This window comes from Tyto alba, unplaced genomic scaffold (assembly GCF_018691265.1).
Source record: "Tyto alba isolate M040663 unplaced genomic scaffold, T.alba_DEE_v4.0 Super-Scaffold_9, whole genome shotgun sequence".
Lineage (NCBI taxonomy): Eukaryota > Metazoa > Chordata > Aves > Strigiformes > Tytonidae > Tyto > Tyto alba.
In genome coordinates this window covers 42,369,042-42,391,662 of record NW_024881330.1, presented here as the reverse complement: position 1 = coordinate 42,391,662, position 22,621 = coordinate 42,369,042, and the positions used below count along the sequence as shown (strand labels likewise).

The 22,621-nt window shown below is 40.5% G+C and overlaps 1 protein-coding gene across 1 annotated transcript in view; it reads left to right on the top strand.

Moving 5' to 3' along the window:
- Positions 1-22,621, top strand: part of XKR4 (XK related 4) — a 242,175-nt gene that overhangs the window by 140,515 nt on the left and 79,039 nt on the right. The window contains exon 2 of the mRNA XM_042786334.1: positions 7,099-7,298. Coding sequence (XP_042642268.1) covers positions 7,099-7,298 — 200 coding nt within the window. The remainder of the gene's footprint in view (positions 1-7,098; positions 7,299-22,621) is intronic.

Here is a 22,621-nt window from a genome sequence, read left to right as displayed (position 1 = left end):
AGCGGGTGTTTGCCTCACATAGGGTTCAATCCCATGGTAGCCTGAGCAGTGGGGCTGAGCAGCCATACCCCGTAGGTGAGGGGGCTTAGCAAGGGAGCAGGGGGCACCAGGGATTTATTTAGACCACCCTGCCTTCTCCTCATTAAACCTGCACCTAGTCCTACCTGGTCCTACCATCTCCCTACACCAGTGGTTCACATACTGGAGGTCCACAGTTTGGCCATGTCAGGAAAGGAAGGAAAGTGCTGGGGATGACTGGTCACATTTGGGGAATTCAGGCAGTATCTAAATTCAGGTGGCCATAAAAATTTAGACATCCATAAAACACTGCTGTAATGTGGCTCGTGGCCATTTGGGAAGGATCACTCAGTCATGGAAGATGCTGGGGAATGCTTTATAGGTCATAATGAAACAGATGTAATCATTTTGTTTATGCTCATCAAGTGCCTTGTTTTGTATTAAAGGAAGTAAAGGAGATATTTCTCTGATATCTTAAATGCTGCAAGGGAAAACTAAATACAATAAGTTGGGGTTTGTTTTTATCTTTGTAATGGAGGTATAGTCTGAAAGTAAGTCTTTTGACGCCTCTTATGATGAAATATTCCCCAGTGGAATCTGTCCTCACATGGATCTCATCTCAGTGACACAGATGAGGATGCTGCACTCATAATTTAAAGTAAATTAAGCCCAGACTTTTGACTGCTGGTACACTGCCAGAACCGTGCTTGGTTGGACAAGCTTTGGTCACTGCTGTGCTACAGAATGCATCTGAGTTTCCTTTTGCACATTAAACCTTAATGCTCCCATCAAAAAATAATTTGATTGGAAAATTAAAAGTTGGCTGCTTGTTCCTCCCTAGAAAAAGGAATTAAAACTGAAGGGATTTGTCTGTTTCTTCAGAACAAAAAGAATAAGCGTTAGCACGTACTGATAAGGAAGTAAGTATTCCTGCTAAAGAAACTTTTTTTTTTTAAAGTATTCAGACACACCTAATAAAAAGGCACATACAAAGCAAAATAGAACAACCTGTTGTTATTTAACACGGCAAATACTGTTGAGATACATACAGTTAAGTTTTCTCTGGTAACTAAGCAACAGAAGAAAATACCACTTATCTGAATTGCTGTTTATTCTACTGTTTTTTAGCTCTGCAGTAGTGATTTTTATTCTCCACACCTCGAACACAGAAAGAACAACTGCTTCTGATATGGCTAAATTGTTTAATGTACCGTTTGATACAGGGGCAAATTAGGCATCAGAATAAATGTCTAGGGCTGTTACAACTAGCCATTAATGACTTTTGATCTTCTTGCAAATATTTCAGAAGATTATGTAACATAAGCAAATGTCCTCTACTGACTTAGGCAATTGTAATAAATATGGAGTACATGAGGCATGAAATCAGAACATTTTCATTTTTCCAAAGAATGCAAATGGTCTCTCACTCATGTGTATCATACTAAGGACTTTTTAGATTAAGCGCATGGTAGCAATGTAGTCTTTGACATTTCTAAACTGAAGACTTTCCTCTAGAGCTGTGTATATTACCATCAGATGGATGGTTTCATTAAGGTGAAAATCTGTAGCAAGAAGTGCTCGGAGCCATAGTCAGACTGAACTTGCATATGGCTCTGTGCTTGTGTATGCACATACTTGTGCACACTGTCTAAATGCAAAGCAACTGAACGTGACTCTTCCTAATATCCAAAATCTCAATTTGTAGCTAAAGATTTGCAATAATTGTGGGGCTGGAAGAAAGGAGGTAAGGGCAAATGGCAAACTTTGGGATGGGAAACCCAGAGGAGCATAGAAGACTAAGACGCTGACTGAGCCAAACTATGTGCAGCAAGAACAGTTCAGTCCCACACACATGGGAACAACACGTCCACCAGCAATCAGGATTTGGTTTCTCTGTTCCAATTACTATAAGCCTCAGCTGTCTGTACTAAAAAGAAGTGTCTGTGAAGCAAAATGGAGCAGCTTCTGAAATCATTTCATAGAGAGAAATAATGGGCATAAATGACACCTAGCTACTATGAAGTAAACTGTGTCAAAACCCAAGTTCTGTTAAATCACTGCCAAAAGCCTTTTTAGTTTCAGTGGTACCAGGATATTCACTGAAGGCCTTTTATAAAAGTGTAGATGAACTGTAGTCAGGTTGGAAACCTTTAGCTCAGATGCCAGTCGCATCTCAACTCCCTCTTCCAGAATAACCGACTGAGGAACTGTCTCCCATTTGGAAAGTATTCTGGGTGGCCTCGTTGCCTGCCTTGTACGGGAGCAAGAGCTGGGGAGAAGGTTTTTCATGCACAAATTCAGGACAGAATACTGTATTTCTAAGAATAAGGGAGAAAGGAGGGAGATTTTCCTGCACACAAGAAAAGGGCAACTCATCCCCATCGTGGGCTTATGAAATCTCACCTGGATTTGCATCTGCTGAGTAAACGATACGCCTTGCTGTTGCAGGAAGGTATTAGGTTCGTCAGCTGCCAATTCCTGGGGAATGAACCCTGTGAGATTATTTACATTCATCCCAGTTATTCAATTAGTGTTTGTAAAGCACTTTATACTTGGAAAGCGCTCCTATAAATATTTGGTATTATCATATAATTACACTACCGCATCTCAATTAAATGGACAGTTGGGCATGCTTTAATCATGTAATTGAAGTGTCACCAGAAGTATTTCAAATGTGGGTATCTCAGTCGATGCTGACCATCCTCAAGATTGGTATGTAAACCCGGAGCAAAATGAGGGCTCTTGATTTTGAAGACACTGGAGAGCCACTGTCTGATCAGAATGAATGTTTCTTTCCCTAGCACATTTTTTCCACAACTATAAATATAGGTAATTTTTTGCTTCTGTTTGTCTTGCAACTTGAACACTTCTTCTGGGCAGCTCAAGGACTAGCCTGCTTTTCTGTTTGTTTTTTACTTTACTGCCTTCCCTCATTAATATAATGGAAAAAGAATGTCACTTGTGATTTTGTCTCAGATTCATACCCTTCAGGGTTATGCTTTATCAGTGGTCTGTATACAGTGCTGTCTGATGTACTGAAATACATTAAAACAATTAAATGTTGAAGCATTCTCCACTTCCTCCAGAGGGTAAAAAAGGCATTAATCCTCAAATAATGATACATATGTTGCCATATGATTATCAGTGACATAGGAAGTACTGCGTCCTACTCCACTGTCTTCATTCTGAATAGAAAGCTTGTTTATATCAGCATTGACAACCCAAGCAGTGGTCCGGCTTCAGAAAAAAAGGATTAATTTTAAAATAATAAGGTTTGATGATGCTTTCTCATAGTAAACTTTATAGTCTTCTAACTGTAAACTGAGGAAACTCAGTTCTAAGCTTTTCTCCACCAACACGAGAGCTATGAAATTGTGGATTTTTGGGGGGATATTAAGTTTTTTATTTGTTTTTTGCTTTTCTAGTGAAATCAGAAACTTTAATGGACTATCTTGATTTATTAGATGAAGTAGTTACTTTACTTGATGGCAGTACTGTTACCATACTTGCCATTCTTCCTTTTTTTTTCCTTTCTTCCTCTGGTGCTCTAACTCCCATTTCTTCACTCCGCATCATTTCTTTCATGTCAACTAAATGCTCTTTGGGGAAATGGATAGGCAATTTTTGTATATTTGTACAGCACCTGCACAAGACTGCAGTTGAGGCCCCTGGATGCAATCACAACCAAAATCATAACATTCACATCTGCTCTTTCACATTCATTGACATCAGTTTATCCTACAATGAATGTAGGATATTTTTCAATGCAGAGCCATTATTACTTCGTCCTATATCTTTCTGGAATAATTGTATATAAGAGCCACGACCTGGACTGAAAATAAAAAAATGCAGTTTTCCACCAAAACAATACCAGAATACCAAAATATGAAAACTCTCCAGGGTAAAAAACTACCTCTGAGTGTGTCTGTATAGCATTTGCTGACAATAGGACTCCGGTGAGGTTGTCTAAAATGCAATTACATAATGCATATATATATAAAATGGAATGTGTCATTACTGCAGTGTTAAGCTATATTTGGAAACCACAAGAAGAAAAGCACTTTCTCCCAATTTTTTTTTCTTCTTTCTTTTTCACTGTGGGAAAAAAAAAGTGTCTTTGATATATGAAGCATTTTATGAGACCATCTTTTTATTTTAATAACTGCTAATTTGCACACCTAACATCAATTGCTGGTGCAATTAATTGTGGATGCAAATGAGAATGTTTAGCTGTCTAATCACCTGATTGTGCCTATAAATCAGTGACAGTAATTATGTGTGTAAATGGTCGTTTCAGCCTGCAATTAATTTGGCCAAAATTGATAGGACAGAAAAAATACCACCCTGGGCTGAAATTTGGTCCCCAGCGTGTAAAAAGAGAAAGTATCTTCCTCCTCTGCCTCTTGTGTCTAAATTGCAGAGCTAAGTAGACAAAGATGCAATGATTCCCCAGTCCCCAATAACTCACTGCCAGTGTTTCACAATAAAGTGCAATGGGAGAGGAAGTATTTCCATAAGGGTTCATTAATCACAACATATTTGCCATGCACAGCCGTTCTGCAGAGCACGTAAAGAACCCTGGGGGACATTGGCTGGCACAGCATGTCATTTTCATAATAGGAAAAGTATTTTTTGCACAAACGCTGTAGAACTGAAGTTGCAGATGGCTCCACTGGCAGAGCAAGAGCCTCCTGGCACAACCCTCGGCAGCTAAAGCTACTTTAGGTATTTATAGCAAGGGTTAGTGATATCTCAAAAGAAGGGAGCTGAAGATGCTGTCTGCCCCCCTTACGTGCAGTATTCCCCGGTGTGCCCCTTGGGAGCACATGTGAGGCAAGCCAAACAAACCCCACCCAAAAAAACAAACTGCAGAAAGAAATCCAAGTCTTACCTGTCCCTTGTGCTGCAGGACACTAATGAGACATCTAGGAACAATTAAACTGATTGTGACTGAGAACCTGGGGGTCCAACGGACGCCATTAGCAGAACCGAGCAGCAAAAGACGCCTTTCCAGCTCAGTGGCTTCTTTCAGATCTGGCAGCAGGCCATTTCACTTTACCGAACCTTGAGGACACTGGAGAGCCCCTGTTGTCCCATCATACTCTGACCCATCTAGACCTGCTCAGTGTTTTGTACAAGAGGTAGGGTTGGTGTCTTGTTTACTGCACCTCTGTGGTCTCAATCTCTAAGTGGTTCATTGCTGCTTCACTCCCACATAGGACTTTGATAAAATTCAAAGCCACCTGGTGTGATTTTAATTTAAATGTGAATTTAATGTGTTTTCCTTTTATATTGCTGTGATGTGCATTGTCAAGAGAAATGCTGCAGGCTCAGATCTGGCCTCTCAGCTGTTTCTCTGTGCTACTCCCTGGTTCTGTTTGATGCGTATTCCTGAGTAAAGCTGTTGCTCTGTGGTGGTGAGTGCATTGGGTACAAGGGTTCACCGGGGACAAGCACAGAAGTCATTCTTCAAAGGAGCAACCTAGTCTTGAGCTGTTCTTCAGTCAGAGGCCAAAAATCTTCTCCTCAGCAGAACATACCTCCAGAGTTATAACTGAAAAGAAGAGGGATGAAAGGTTGCATGCAGCCTATATAAAAAGAAGTTGCATAGTGCACCGTGGTCCACCATTATGTAAAGGGGTTTAAGACACAAACTTGTGAAAAGAAATACAGAAATGTTTTATCCTAACCAATTAAAATAGTTCATACTGGTTAAAACTTACTAAAATTTTTCTTATTACCAAATATAATTTCACTAAAAAAAAAGAATAAAAAGTGCTGTGAAAACATATTAAAAAGCTCGTAAGAAAATACTTTCAGGACTGGGATGTGAAAGATACATTGAGAAAAAGAGGAAGAGAGATCCACATCAGCTATTAGCCCAACAGGGCAGTCCAGTAGGATTCAGGACACCCCTGATGCAAGACAATATCTTAATCTTCAGAATTTTTCATTAAGTGAGACTGTGTCTTCAGACAGCCTTAATTAGTTTTGAACTAAAATTATAAGAGCAAGGTGGGAGCCTAGTCTTTCTGTCACATTGTAATGGGGAGCAGATCAGAATAGCAGAGCAGATCAAAGGCCGCCCAGAGGGGTCACTGTGCTGTGACAGGGCTGTCACGGGAGCCGGCTGCAAGCTCTGCTGGAATCATGAAAAGCATCACAGCAGCTGGGTGGCTTGGCCATCAGAAGACATCCCTTGCTTTCTAAAACCCCTCCTTGGTCCTGCACCCGCTGAAATCTATTTAATTGGCTGGTTTTTCCCCCTGCTGCACAGGCCACCAGAGCTGACATGCTTTCTGCCAGTTACTTCTCTCATCTGCTGGTTACTACTGCCAGCAGCAGCAGCCTGTTGGGCTCCTGGCTCCTACTTCTTCCTCCTGCTGCTGCCGCTGCTGCACGGGGGCTCTCGTAGTGAGTCACTTCTAATCACCAAGGGAACCCACAGCCAGATCTCCACTCCTCCTAAAATAGGAGCTCACAGCTACATCTTCTCTCCTCCTAAAATAATCATACTATGAGAAAAAGCACTATATGCGTGGCAGTGTCTGAAATACGACGTCCAGTGCATTAGGTGGGTGGAAAACCAGGACAATGAACTCAGCCATAGCAGCGCTCCAGGCTAAGACCACCCTAGGCTTGCAGTGCAGGTGGTCTTCTGAATCCACATAGAGCCACGCAGAAAGGAGATCAGTTCTTTGCAGGCTCCAAGTAAAAACCAGTGCAGAATCAGCTTGTTTCCCCTGATTATTTGAAAAAACTCTGGGGAAGGCCATATAAACAGCACATCGCCCTTATACTTCAATTCAGAAAACTGGGTCATTGAAAAGACTTAACTAATAAAATACTTAACTAATAAAACAATGCTAAGCTTATAAAATGGTTTTATGAAGGCAAGTCTCATCTTCGGTTTAGTTTACTCTTATCACATCAACTGTTATAAATTCCAATACAATAACACCTTTAAATAAGTGTTCATTGTTTTGAAGTACATTGAGAAAATCTTCATTATTTCCAATCAAAAGTGTTACCTGTAAAATAGCGTTCTGCATTTCTGTAACAGCTCTCTTTTATTTCTAGGTATTTCCACACAATGTACTTGGGTATCCGGAGTCGACGGAGTGGAGAGAATGACAGATGGAGGTTTTATTGGAAAATGGTGTATGAGTATGCAGATGTGAGTATGCTGCATTTGCTAGCCACGTTTCTGGAAAGTGCACCACAGCTGGTCCTGCAACTCTGTATTGTTGTACAGACTCGTACACTCCAGGCTCTCCAAGGTAGGGGTTCATTTTATCTATTTGTTTTTTATCATTTTAGGAAGATGTAATTTCTCTAAATACATATTTATCCTTCTTTCAAACTGCTGTGTTCCTCCTACTCCTGGCATAAGAGCAGATCTTGCCTGCTAGCTGCTATTAAGCTGTTAACAATGACTCTGTCAAGAAAGCATGTGGTGTTGGGAGTTTTTTTAGCCTTTCTTACTGGCCCTGGGTTATAGGGAGGATTTATAATGTTTTGCTTTCTGCATGTCCTTGTAATAGAAGAGCTCTTCTGATTATCCACTGGCCAATGTGAAAATTGCATCAATCAAACTATTGCTCTTCTTCCATGCTTCTTTCTGTGAATTTTCAAAACCCTCCAAACTGCAGTAATGAGGGTCATACAGTATTATGCAAAACAGAAAATGACACAGCAGAAAACAGCTATCCTGTGAAGAAAATGCCAGTGTCTATGGAACAGGTGTCCATCAATTCTCAGCCACAGTTATTTGAAATAACTCAAGTCAGCTCCTGAGAATTACAACAATATTCATTCCTTCAAGCTCTGAGTTTCCTTCTAAGGTTGATGCTTTCAGCAAGCGTGATTTCTTCTTTAAAATGGTGAATGCATGCATACATCCTGCCATAGGGACTGTCAGTCAGTGATACAGATACCAGAATATCTCCTTTTATACTGCTTTTTTGATGCTCCTTTTGGTTATCTCCTGACAGCTTTCCTTTCATACTGCACCACTGTTTTGCCTTACGGCTGCATCTGGGAAGAAATTATGGGTAAGGGAATGAGGTCCATGAGAATGAATGGGATCCAGAAGGTGACACAAATGTCACGAGGCAGTGAGGAGTGAAGGGAAGAGGGGAGGAGAGGCAAAGGGACAGAGGGAGGAAGGAAATGCACTGTTTTCCCATTTGTTTTTAAGAAACATCTCATGTGCTTGCCACTGTATGAGATAAAACTGTGACAGCACCTTGCTCCAAGAAGCTCTAAGTCTAGTTAGCTTATTAGAAGTAAAATGCAAGTGAGACTTATTGGGTGAAAAAGGACTAGGAACAAAGTGGGTAACTGTGTGAAGACCTTGATTCTGGGCAGTTTCCTGTGGATAAATCAGAGGCTTTTCATTTACCTCCCCTTTGAACTGATGTCTAGTAACAGTTGTCCTGCTTCCTGTATTTTTTGGTTTTGTTTCTTTAGATCTAAAACTCTGTCGCCTTAAGGGGAAAAGAAAGCCAAAGTTTCTATTTTAATTAGTTGGAGCTCTGTATAAGATTGCCTAAGAACTTCCTACATCTATTTCTCAAAATTATGCTGCCCCACACCAACCAGTCCAAACTATTATCATTCAGGAAAGGTATTATCACTTCAAGAAGCTTTGTCCCTCCAGAAAAAGAGACTCTAGAGAGAGGCTTATGAGAAGAATACAGCCAGAATACTGTATGGTCAGCTGTAATTTAGCTATCTTCATAAACTATTAATACAGAAGGCCTCTTGCCCTCGTTTTAGTGCAATAACAGATCTATGAGAAATGTGGCTGGTGAGTAGGCACTAAGCCTGTGATGTACTCTGCAAATGGTTGTTAATTAGAGAAAACCTTAAATGCTTCAATTTAAAAGGCAAAAATGGTTCCTGAAGCCTGCAATGAGCCCTGTGAAATCCATGTATCAGAAACCAGAAAGGAATAAAACTATATGGATTTCAGCTGAGGAGGCTGAAAATATTTACTTATCCTCTCTTCCCCCATTTTCTTCCATCTTCCACGGAGAAGAGGCTCCATTTAAAAAAAAACTAAGAAAATTAAACAAGGTTTTAGCATTTTCTTAAACAGTAGTACCATTTTATTCCCCTGATGAATGCTGATATGTTTTAGTACGTAGTCAGCTGTGAAAATCCTTTTTCTGTTCTCTCTTTTTTTAAAGAAACATTAAGGATAATACATTACACTGTAACATGGTAGATTTGCTGTGAGACTGCACAAGGAGAGCATAATTTCTCTCAGCATTATCATGCTACAGCTGGGTGTTTTAAAAGGCCTAGACATAAGGTATATGCTTCAGTTAGCTGTCCACTCACTGCGCCTGTTATAGAGATTTCTAACATGGGTCAATAAACAGAGTATTTGATTGATTTTCTTTGTTTAGAGAATGGTACTTGGTTTTTATTATTGCTCTTTTAGTTCTCTGTCCCACAGGACAAATTTATCATGACAACTGATAAGTGCCATCTCTGGTCCACATTCTTAAAAGTATACTTCCATCACCAACCATAAATTTGGCATGGGAAATTAATGATACTGGAAATGTCTATAAGCAGGGTGTTTCTAATCTGAAGCCATTAATGACCGCAAGAAAAGCTGTTAAATATTAATTTGATGACAGCATATATTTTCCATTCTGAATGCACCAAAATAGCATGATTCCCAACAGGAGAATGCTGTCACTGTGACTGAAGATTGACCATTTTGTAATGGGTGTTGGCTAGGTGTGGACTATTTCTTACTTCAGTACTTAAGCCCTGCTAAGCAAGGTAAGAAACGCATACAGCCATGTATATACGCCCTTATGAAGATCAAGAAAAATACTGCACAATGTGTGCAAAATCTTCCCCCTCAATGTTCCATACACTGCAGTAAGGGCCACTTCAAAAGCCCAGAGGGTGCACCACAAGGATCCTTTAGCACTTTGCCTGGGCACCCCATGCATGAATTAAAAAACTGCAATATAGACTTCTAGCAAGGACTGTGTACCGCTGCACCATGACTGCTGCAGCAGAACATTGCTTACGTGTGAGGCCACAGACGGTCATTATGGAGTGGCACCTCTCTTCTGTGTTTGCACTCAGAGAAAACTGAATATTGATAAAAGAGTATCAAAATTATTATCTAAAAGTCTGATTTTTTCTTTAGACTTCATCAAAACTGGCACAATTAGAGGCAATGATCTTTCTTATTCTGCCTACAACCATCAGCCCGGTCCCTCCCAGAGTGGAAAGAGTGAAATGGCTTATAAGGGAAGCTGATGATTTCTCAGTGATAATTCCACAGGAAGACAAACAACTTCAGCATGATGCTGGACTAAGCTGGAGCTGTGCTAACCCCCCATTACCTCCACCTTTTCCACCCTGGTCATTTCTTTGAGTTTGAAGAAATATCTGCTCTCTAGAAGATAGATGTGCCTTGAAAATAAGTAATTCCTCTGCCTTTTCCTCATGGGAATTTGTTTTCCTTCCTTTCTCTTCATGTGCTCTGAGTACAGCATTCCCGCAGCAGTTTCTCTGCTGAGCCAGCAGCACCTCCAAACTGCGTTGCTTTTTTAGCCTCTTTTTGTCCTTCCTCCTCTCCCTTAGTTACTCTGTAGGAAAGTCATGTCCTAAGCAGCTTCGTGGTGGGATTCATTAGCTTCACCAGTCCTATTCTAGGTGGCAACTGTGCGAGGAATGGAGCAGCTCTGCATGTGGGGGGAGCAATGGCAGAAAGTCCACTGAAACAAGCGATGCTCATCCTGCATCCATCTATTTGCATAAGGACATATATGTGGACAGAATTGTTTGAACCTTCCGCAGGTGAGCTAGTTCAGCTACCAGAAATAGTCTAACAGCAATAGCCTGGAGGCCAGGGTGGGCTAACTGATCTTAGTGCCAGCCTACATACACCAGCTGCCTGAAACTCCTCGTGGGCCTGGGCCCTTCACCCCGTGTTTTCAGTTCTGCTCCCAGGGCTGGGCAACCAGGTCCTGCAGTGGATCTACCTCCGAGTCACATGGAACTGAAATACCAGAGCTAAAAATGTTTGGATTATTGAATTACCCCAATAAATTCAGGAGGCTGCGAGTAACTCCCTTAAAAATGCCTCCCCCCTTCCAGCCATTTATTAAATAAGCAGTAGTTTCAGTCTTTGCTATAAAAACAAACACTTCCACTATAAACTGCTGTAGACGAAGTATTAGGCAGATCTGCTGACACAGTAAGATCAGTCTAAAAGCTACGAGACTCTTCCTTGTTTGGATCTCTGGACATCCAGCATAATGGCCACATCTCACTACATTTACTCTGCTGACTTGACAGGTTTTAGGACTGACAAAGTAATAGACAGACCTGGACAGGCAAATTGGCTCAGGGAGGTTATTCTGCAATCACTTGAAGCAAACCCACCTGTGAGCTGGCCCTGGAAATCTTTGATTTAATGACGGGAAGTCCTACTGGCACCTCACCCAAGCTGCGTGTTCCCGTTGCATCACTGGCATTCCCGTGGCTGCGCACTGGGTCCCTCGGACACTTTTATTTTCCCCACTGCTAACTTGGTTGAGGCTTAGCATGACCCAGTTGGACTCCCTATGGCTGTGCCAGTCCTGGGGAGGTGGGGGGGACACGGCATCAGGGTGGGTAGGGAAGCTCAGGACTGGCCCTCTCTATGGCACCTTGTTTTGGAATCATGCCTGCAGACTGGCAGTCATCCCTTGGCACTCTCCTTTTACTTCTTTTGATTTTACCACTAGGACATTTGATTTTAGAAAGATTTCTCATCTTAAAATTAGTAAAAAAGGGCAAGCAAAAAATCCCGCTGCTCATCTGACTGGAAAGAGACTCCTATCTGTTAGCGTACAGTTACTGTCCTCTTACTCAAGGGCATGGTGTTCTAGCTGCTCCTAGATGAGCAGTTAGACAAGATTACTCCCTGGATTTACCACAGATTTCATTATTGATGCTGTATTAATTAACACATTGTTTAAATTATAGATTCTCATTCCTGTTTACTGCATATTATGCTGGATAGTCAGCACTTGACATTTTTTTCTTCATCAGCCCCTGGGGGGTTTGTTCTGGCTTCTCCATACAGTACTATTAATCAAAGTCTCTATCAAACTTTAATCAGATTCTAATCAAAGTTTATATCATATAAAGATGCAGTTTTTAACATAGACTGACAGTAGTGCAGAAGCAAAATGAGAAGTTCAGAACAATTTATAAACTCATCAAGTTTCAGTGAAGTCACCACACTCCCATAGAGCTTCTGGATTCTGCTGAAACTGCATTTCCATGAAATCTCCCTGGCCAACCATTTTCCCATTTTCTACCAGCTCTGTTGGAAACTCCTACACTGTTCATCTGCTGACACCGCAGCCAGTGTACAGAAGTTCACAGTGCCACCAAGCATCCCGCTCCAGTCCTACTCCAAACAAATTGCTGTTCCTGCCTTAGCTGAAGAAGGAGTTCAGAGACTTGCTAGCAGTTTATGATATGGCTGATAGGTCCTAACTTTATCTGGCAGAAGGAAATTACATGTTAGCTAGTTCATTAAAAAATCCTCTGGCAAAGCTCATCCTCATGCATCAGGAATTCAAACTCTTTTTTATATCAGCACAATAAACTGAAATTCATTTACATCTTTACATTTTTTTTGTGAGGACAACGCTACACTTTTACATGGCTTTTCTTTTTTTGTTACCTTAACAGCAATTTTGGATTGCTCTGTAAAGTGCTGCCTACATCTGCAGTGCTCTTTAAATAAATAAATAAATTAAAGAATTCTGATGGAAAATCTTATACAATTCAATGTATATTTGTATGGAAATAAGGTGCAGCACTTGAGTTCTGGGAAAGCTGCCACTGCTTTTCTCTGTCCTGTCAAGGTTCTGCACCACTGCAGTCCAGTGCCCAGCCTTTCCAGGGAGAAAGAAAAGCAGAGCTAGCAATAGTCACAGATTCTGCCTGCAACTTCGCCAAACAGATTTTCAGTGACAAGGATGAACAAATATGATATACTATGGAGTAAATGTGTCTTCTGCAAATGACTTTTAAACTGATCTGTAGGCCCCTTTGCAAATCTTAAAATGTTATCTTGCACTCATTAGGATAGAACGATCGTATTAGCACACCCTTGTTTCTGATAGGACAGGAGAGGTCTTCCTGAAGGCGATCATGTCATATAATCCATTTCCTAATCTGATTGCAACCTTAAAACTAGTTATACCCTTTGTATCTAATATACCAGTTTGAAGTTTAATTCTCTGATTGATAGAGACCTGCTGTTGCTGTCCCGCTTTTTTAATTTCATCAGCAGTCCGTCCCTATTTATTCTAGTCTCATCCCTGGTTTTACACTTGTTCCCTAAGGAAATGAGGTTCATGTGATCATATAGTCCATTTCTGTCCTTCAGTCCTGACTTCTAGGAACTTCCGATCCATCACAAGATTTCAATCAAACATAAAAGAACAGCCAACATCTCAAAGATAAATATGTTTCTTTAAATGTTGTGAAAAAAAGCAGCTAATTCAGAAGAAAAGAAACAAAAGAGAGCCTCCACTAAAGGGAAAATCAGGCAGACTTCAACAGTTAATTCTTCCTGTTAAGCACCAGCCACCAGCCAGTCCAAATATGTATCCTTCCAAACAAGGCATTGCACTGCTCTCCCCTGCCCAGTGGGACTATTGTGATAGACAGATGGGATTAGGGAATAAGAGACACTTTGATGGGAAAGTAAGAATCATTCCTCCTACTGCTCATTCTCTCATCTCATTAAAGGTTCTGCATTCTCTTGATTATCTTCACAGACATTCCCTTCATCAGTTCCAGTCTGAGTTAATCTTTGGTGAATATGGATGACCCAGACTGTACAGAGAACTCTAGATTACATCTCTCCAGAGCTCTTTAAAACACACAGGCTCTTCTGGTGTCATGTCACTCTGATGAGGCTTCAATTATATTAAAAAAAATTATTAGCAAATAAATGTATGTAATGAAATTTCATCTAATTTCTACTCTTCCAGCCTGCAAGATACTCCTGATTTTTCCACATATCTCTCTACTTTTCTACACTGATAATGTCTCCTAAAATGTTATTAGTATATTACTTTTTAAGACCAAGGTCATTAAGAGAAATAGTCAGACAAGATAGGTTCCAAGGGTAATCAGTACTGAAAAAGGTAATAGAGTTTTTCACTAGCATTTCAACATAATCCTGCAGTATCTTTCTTTAACTTCTTCCTTTTCCTGCCTTAGCCGTCTTCAACTAATCCCCATCTTCTCAAGCTTCACCAGTACTTTCTCATTAGCATGGTAATCACTATTCTGCCAAAGTTTTGATGGATTAGATCTGCCACACTTTATTTTTTGAGAAATGGGTTATAAAAGAAAGTAATCTAGTTATCCTGGACTCCGGCTCTCTTATGATCTACATTTTTGCAAATATCTGTTACTTTTCATCTTCTTTTATGTTTACTTTCATTTTCAATTAGCTTTTGCTTTAAAAGCTGCTCTAAAGCTCTGTATTGTATCGAAGCCTACATTGTAGGCCTGTTTTAGCCAGTACGTGTGAAATGCACCAGATTGCCCCTTTTCCAGTCACATGGCACCAGTTCTGAGTGGAGGGACTTACTTAAGATGCTTCTCACCAGCAGCATGATTTTTGAATCCTGAAGCGGAGGTTTTATGCTCACACTGGGTGAAAACAGGGAACTTCAAGTTTTGCTTCCATCTACAGTAATGCAGATTTCCTTTCTGTTCTCATCTCCTATCAGCTGGCTTGGTCTTTGAGCCCTTGTTTCAAGAGCCCTTATTGAAAATTGACCTATAAGGCACAGCCTTTATTGCTGATCATCCTTTTTCCATTTCCACCTAGGCACCATTTTTGAGGTGGGTTTGCATACAGCTAGGTTTTGAGGCTTTCTCCAGAATTTTTTTGCTTTGCAGGGTTTAAAAGCTCTGTAAATTCTTCTGTGCTTTGCCTTAGAGACAATCTAAGTCTCCTCCACAGAGAAGTCCCCGAACAATTAACTTCTGCTGCCTTCACTCATTTCTTTAAAATTCTGACAGACAGACTTCCTAACAGATCTATTTTTGTTTATCCCTCCATTTTATTTAAATTAAACCAACATTCATGTGATCCAATGCTATTTTTTACAATTAGCTGTCCTATAACAACCTCAATACTTTCTGTAACTAAGTTTAGAAAGAAGCCTCCCTGCTTTCTGTCAGAAAATCTGTCAGTTGTCACACTCCAGAATATCTGGGCTGCCTTCAGTAGTTCTCCAGTCTGTATCTGAGAAATTGGAGTCTGCCATAATGAGACGATTCTCTGCAGAATTTCTCCCTGTAATAATGGTTTAAATTTCTCTATCCATATCCAAATTTAACTCTGGAATTCTACAGCAGACTCTAACAACTATCCACTATCTTTCTCCAAAGTAATTTTGTATGCAAACAGAACCTGTTTTATCAGGGATCCCTTTCTGAAACATCAGTCTGCCACTCCATTTACACACATACACACCGCTTTTACCATTATTTCCATATTTTCTGAATACCATCTCCCTTCTAGTATCTACGTCCACAGAGTGATTAAAAGTCCATGATGTTTCTGGAACCCTACAGTTCTCCTTGAACCCTATAGTGCTTTACGTCCTATACCCATTACTTTATTTTCTGCATTTCCAGATGTCCTGTCCCTGTCCATTCATCTACCTACAGGTATGATACATCAATGTAACTTGTAAAAGAGGCAATGTTCACAATGTGGCAGGTATTGTCAGGAAGATAAGGAGTTGGCAGAGTGATGGTGTTGTTCCTTAGCACATCCATAAGAAACCCAGTGTACAGGACCTCAATCTCTGAAGGTCAACCAGAGGAGATATTAGTGAGCATTTTTCTTCCTTCTGTTTAAGTGCAGTAAAAAACCCTAATTCCTCTAGCATCACTAGGAACAAGAATGGAACTGCCCCCAACATTTTTTCCCCAAATATTATGCTCTGGTGACTCTTTTTTTACTGTTTGTGCTGGTATTTTCATCCTTGTTTAGTTTCTATTAACCAGTCATAAAAAGACCACAGGATCACATAGCACTACATAGACATATCAATATGAGTTTGTGATATGATGCAAAAAATAACATTTGTGGTGCTTGGCCACTCATTGTCCATTTTCGCTACTCATTAAATCACAAGAAAAATTAATATAGTATGCAGGTCATTCTGAATGAATGTCAGTAAGGCTTCACAACATACTAGCACGACATCTGCATATGCCATTTTAATAGAAAAAAAAACACTAAAAACAGTATTAGGAAGATTTAGTATACATTTTACTGCCACTCTTTTCTTTCTTCTGGACACGTTAGGTATCCTAGCTACATTTGCAGATACAGATGTCTCCAGTTCGGCTTCAAAATCCTACTGAAAGACCTCAGTAAATAAGGTGAATACCAAAGATATTAGGTGGGTGCCTCCTTCACTAAATTTTGAAAAAATCTTGTCATATATTTATATATGTGACGCCAACTTTAGGCACATATTTTTTAACACCTTAAAAGTATTATGCCAGTCTGAAAGGAAAGAATTATAACTGTTTTCATAAACTTCTGTTTGCATACGAATAAGATTTCAAGATTGGTTTGTCAAGGCTTTTTGATTCATCTTGTCCCAGTACCAAGCTGATAATCTCACCTGAGGGTGGTATTTCCAACTCATACAGATTGAGAGATATCATAACTTGTCACAGAATCAAAGAATTATTTAGGTTGGAGAGTCTTCAGGGCATCATCTAGTCCAAACCCTGTGTGAAGCAGGGCCATGTTCAAAGATCGGTCAGGTTCCTGAGGGCAATGTCTCTGAGCTTTGGGTACTTCTGTGGGTGGAGAGCCCACAGCCTTTCTGGGTGATCTGTACCAGTGCTCACCACCCTGATGAATATTTCTTTTCTTACAGCAAATCAGAACTTCCTTTGCTGTGATTTGTGACTGTTGCCTCTTGTCCTTTCACTATGCGCTTCTAAGAAGTTTGTCTGAGTTTTACTTCTAAATTCCCTTTAGGTAGGCAAAAATGGCAATTAGATCTCTGCCCTTGCTTCACACACCATTCTACCAGCCCTCTCTACCAGGCAACACAAACCCAGCTCATATGCCATGTGCTCCAGCCCCTAATCACCTCAGTGGCCCTCCACTGGCCTAGCTCCAGTTTGTCAAAGTCTTCCCTGTACTGGGGGTCCAAAATGGTATGGACATGCAAGAGTTTTCTTTTGCCTTTGTAAGTCTTTTTGCAGCTCCTCTCAGCCTGCTGAGATGCCTCTGCAGGGCAGCCCTGCCCTCCAGCACATCAGCTGCTCGCCTCTGATGGGCCCAGGCTTTAAGGTCATTATGAGCCTGGAGGTATTGTGAAGAGAAACTCCTTACTGTTGGAGGCAATGAAAAAAAAAAAAAAAAAAATTTTCAGGTTATCTACAGGCTTTTAAATTTAATAGTAGCTCCACATAGCTGCTTATATATATACATAGTGGTAAAGACAGCCTGAGACACAAAGTATTGCATTTAGTTTCTGCAAGCGTGATATATTGCCTACACACTGAATTTTATCTGTTGAGGTATGTCAGAAAGTTAGTGGCATATCCTTCTGCTCCCTTTTTGTTGTGTGAAAAGCCATTCACCGAAGAACAAACTCCTAGTTTCACTTTGGGTTACTGTGTTTTCTATGACTGGTACTTTTGTTCAGGGGTGGGAAAAAAGTGATGCATGCTTGGCACAGAAAAAGCTTTCTTGTGTCTAATATAGCAGTGAGAAATTTCAGTCGTGATTGTGCCTTGCCCAAAGACAGCACAATACTGCAAAGATAAGAATTAATGTGAATTCTCCATCATGCCTTTAAAGCCTCGGTGAGAGAGCCAATGTACACGTCCAGTTTTACTCCAAATACACAGATCTGAAATTTTCTCACTTTATTTGTTAGTGCATCATATATCCCTTCCCTTATTCATCTTGCATTTTTTGGCCTCTATGCAAAATTACCTTTTTTTTTTTTTTCCCCAAATTTACCAGAAAAGTAATCCTTTCTGTTGAGAGTGATTTTAGCTGGAAGTTGCAGGTCAAAGTGAGACTGCACATTTTAAAATGTGTCTTGCATGAATTTCAAGTTTAGTTGTATACAGGATATACTACAGATGATGAGCTCACCTATGGAAATGTCTGTCTATAAACTATTTTGTAAGTACTGGTATTTTCCTGTTGTGCATACAGTGAGCACAGAACTGCAAATATAAACAAAACTCATTGCATTTTTGCTTTGTGCTCAGAGTTTTGCAAGTATCAACGAATAGCCAGTGCTACAGTGAGACTCAAACAAAAGGTCTAATCTGGCATAGGAGGGTCATCCCTGTGGGTACCTTCTCACTGGGGTCAATTGAACTGCTTTCATAAATAGAGACTATTCACTGGGCTGGGGTTTACAGGACCATTGTTTTACAAAGAGGTATTAAACTGCTCTCTTTTGTGTTAGGCTTGACATTCTACATAACCTAATGGGGAAACAAACTTATTAAATGTATTTTATTAGGTTTTAGTTTCCCTAACTAAATTATAATGAAAATTAATTTCAAATCCTTTATTTTTTTTTTCCTGTGGGTGTTATTTCTTGTAGTGTGTCAGTTAATAAAGTGGTAAACTACATTCTGTTCTCTGTATATAATGAATACAATTTAAAACCAAATCATTAATGGCTTTTGTGTTACAGTTGAAAAGAGAATTTCTAGCTTTAGTTTTGATTGCATTTAGCATATTGTTTGTGCATGGGTGGTCAGCATGCTCCCGTGAGTTAAATAGCCCGGGCAGGAAGAATCTCATGATATAAAGCTGCTGAATCACTACTGATCCCAGTTCATTACATTTAATAGACACTGCATCTGCATGCTCTTTCCCACCCGGTGGACATTTCAAGGTGCAGAGGAATTCTTCCTTTCTCACATAACTGAGTCAAAAGCCTGAACTGAATCCCCTCTCGATGTGGCTTTCCTGGCACAGCCACAAAGAGTCCTCCTTGTCACCCTCCAGCAGCCATCCGGGACTGTCAAAGGGTTTGGGAGGAGCTCTGGCAGTGGCACCCTTCTGGAGCACTCACCCAGTGTCACCGGGAGGGCCCACGAACACCGTGGCAGGGCCAGAGGGTGGCCGAGGGACTGATCAGGAGCATCCTGCAGGTTCTGGGCACTGGGGCTGTGGGGCTTTCGGGACTCAGGTGTAGCAGAGGTCAGCAGCAGCAAGCCCCTTCTGCCAGCTACCGTATCGCTCTGAGCGAGGCTGTTGCTGCGTCCCTACGCAACAGTGGGGACAACTGGCTGACTCATGAAAAACCGCCTGATTCGCTGCACTTTTCAGTCTGCAAAATTAAATAAACTAACCCCCACCTCAGCTTACTGGGTTATGCTGTGCTAAAATCTGCAGTAGCTCAGGGACTGCTTCGTGAGCTGTGCTGTCGTCCCCGTCACAGGGGCAAGCAAATGACGGGGTGTACCCCTCCTTCAGCCATCTGCTGCCACCCCTGCGTCAAAGCCCTCAGAAAGCTTATGCAACTTCAGGCTGTTTTCATGCTTTAACGAGTGCCTCTCATACTCTCTTTCCTGATCTGTGGAAAAATGTATTGAGTGGTTCATTATCAGTGGGAAGGTGGATAGATAGGAAAGAGCTGTTCGTGCACCATCTAGTTAAATTGGACCTTTCCCAGGTCTCGTGCCACAAAAAGGTGTGCAGAGCTCATTTTGAACTCCTAGGTTAGTCATTCTTGGTAATGAAGCTTAATAAAAGTAAGATGCCCTAAAAAACTGAGCTCTGATGATCTTCTTGGTCCTGACCCTAAGTGGCATGGTAGCATTTACTCTCTGGGTACTCACTCATAGCAGCTTGTCATCCTTACTACCTATATATACAACAAAACATAACTGCTTTCCTAGGTAACTGGGCTCTTTGCTGGTTTTGCTCAGCAGAAGGCAGAAAACATGCAACGTGAGTCCAAGGCAACACTAAACTGAAAATGGCTTCCAGTGTCTTTCCTTAAGACCCGCTGTAGTCCCAGCAGATCTCATAGATATGCCATAAGACCAGGGCTCTCCTCCAGAGGTTTTTAATCAGGTATTGTCATCTGCAAGCACAACAGATGCTAATATGGTTAGCAGTAAAAAGTGTTTCTTCTATGTGATAAATATCTTATATCTTTTTCTTGTCATTTCCTTTAAAAAGCATACATTTACTTTCCACTCCTATGAAGTCAGTTTTGTTTTAAAGAGCTGTCTCAGAAATGCTTGAAAGTGTCTTGAATGGTGAATCAGCAGGAATGAGACGGGGGTACAGTCATCTCCTTGAAAAAAAAATCCAAAGGTGTTTTCTGGTTTTGAGGGTTTTTTTTCAGACTTTGAATTTCACTTCTTCGATAATGAGGGTAGCAGCAAAACTGGGAAAACAAGCGAGAAAGAGCGCATGATGTAGCCATACACCTGTCTGACTCATTTCCCACACCTGCACTGGGGTGGTTCACTTTCAGCTACTTCAGTGCTATTCCTTGAGATGCAGAACAGTGCAAGCAAGGGCAGAATCAGGCCTTCGGCTTCGCAGCAGCAGCACATCATGTGGCAGCAGCCTTTGGAGCCAGATGGGTTTTCTGAGCAAAGCATAATGGATTGCAATTGAATTGATATTTTAAGCTAACAAATGTTTAGATCAAAGAGGCTCACAACACAGATGCTTACAATACTGGGCTGATTGCAGCATGTCAGAAGCAGCAAAATGCTGTAATGGAGAAGGTGGTGTCAGCGTTTCATTTTTACATTTCAATTCTCAATGACTTCTACCAGCTGTAAAAATTCACTTTTAGCTGAGGCTTGAACAAGGACATGGGCCAAGACCTGGAGCAATCTAAAAAGGGATCCCAGTTTATCTCTGTATGAAAGGCTTCCCAGTATGAAAAAGCTTCAATGTAAGAGGGTAGCAAAATCTGCTTCCCCACAGATGGGGTCCTGTGTTTGTTCCAGAAGCTGAGATGCAAGTGAGGCAATGAGAATGAACTGAGCCTTGAAAAAAGCTCTTCTGAAAAGATCAGATGGATAAAATGTTCAGAGCTGCAAGTGATCTCTAGGAAAGCACATCAGCCATACTTCAACTAACATGAAAACTAAAGGACTAGTAAATAGAACGGTGGCAAAGTCAAAATTTTGTACTGAGAAAGTGATCTCTTTAAACCATTAGCCTGTATAATGTATCCCTTTGTCGTAAAGCATCCCTCAGGCCAAGCAACTAGTGTGACCAAAGACTGAAGAAAATAATAATCATCATCATCATCATCAGAAATCTAGCAGCAAATGCTTACAATCCAGTAATTCTGGAGGTATTTACATGCTTGTATCTTTCAGAGTTCTGTTTTCTGAGGTAGAAAAAGCCCTTTTCTTCATGGCAAGATATTGATGAACTATTTATTGTAGAATTTCTTATACTTTTCAGTGAAGTGTCTTGCTCTGGTTGTTACCAGCAACACAAATGAAATAGCTGGCCTGCAAGTCCAGTACAGTTGATTTGTCTTATGTTCCTCTGTTACTAGACTTGGGGAACTCTTCTGCATTATGTGTTTTTTTCTCCTACTCGAGGTTTCATCGATAGGTAACAGTCACCAAGACAGTCTTTAAGATTATGCACCCCGAAGTATTTAAACTGGCTCTGCAGAACAAATTAGGAAGATCAGACACTTTAAAATATCTCATGTTTTGACAGTCTTGATACCTGTACACACTGTGAACCAATTTCCAGATTTGATGCTAACTGGAGAGTTCCTTATGAAGCCTTAAAACAGAAGAGATAGATCACTGCATATACAGACGTTAAAAGCAAAATTGAAAGGTATTGTAGGAGACAGTTAGACAAATACCTGAACATGAGTATTTTGTAGGACAAAGTCCTCAACTAAGAGAGAATTCCTGTTAGAGACTTTCACACATTTTTCTACATGAGACATACCTGCCATGAAATAAAATAGCCCTGCTGGCAAGACTACGGAAAGACGGTTCTCAGATACCAAATTCCTGGTCCCCGGAACTCTATAGAAAACTTTGCCAAATGTCTCCACTGCCAAGTCAGAAAGGAAAGAAGATAAAGATCGGAAGTCTGAGAAAAGATGGAATATAATGAAGAGAACACCAGACTTTCAGGTCAAGTCTTTAGGATGCGATTCTGGTTTCTTCCTGTAACACACCAATAACCTGTTACTTTGACAAACACTTTAAAAATAGAGTATCTAAAGTTAGGAAGTGGGATCCATAGTTAAGCACATAAACAGGTAACCTGCTTTTCAAATGGGTAAGCATTGGTAACTTAAAAACAAAGTTTGAAGTTATGTGTTTGTAAATATGTTATGGCTACAGAGAATTTGTCTAAATACCTTTTGACCCAAATGACAGCTTGCCCTATTAAAAAGCTGAAGTCATATAACATTGAAAGCCATGAAAATATTTGTGAGTCTTTTTATGATATCCTGTAAAATCATTAGTATCTTGCAGTCTTGTGTCCAATAGTAATCCAGTCACAAGATATTTT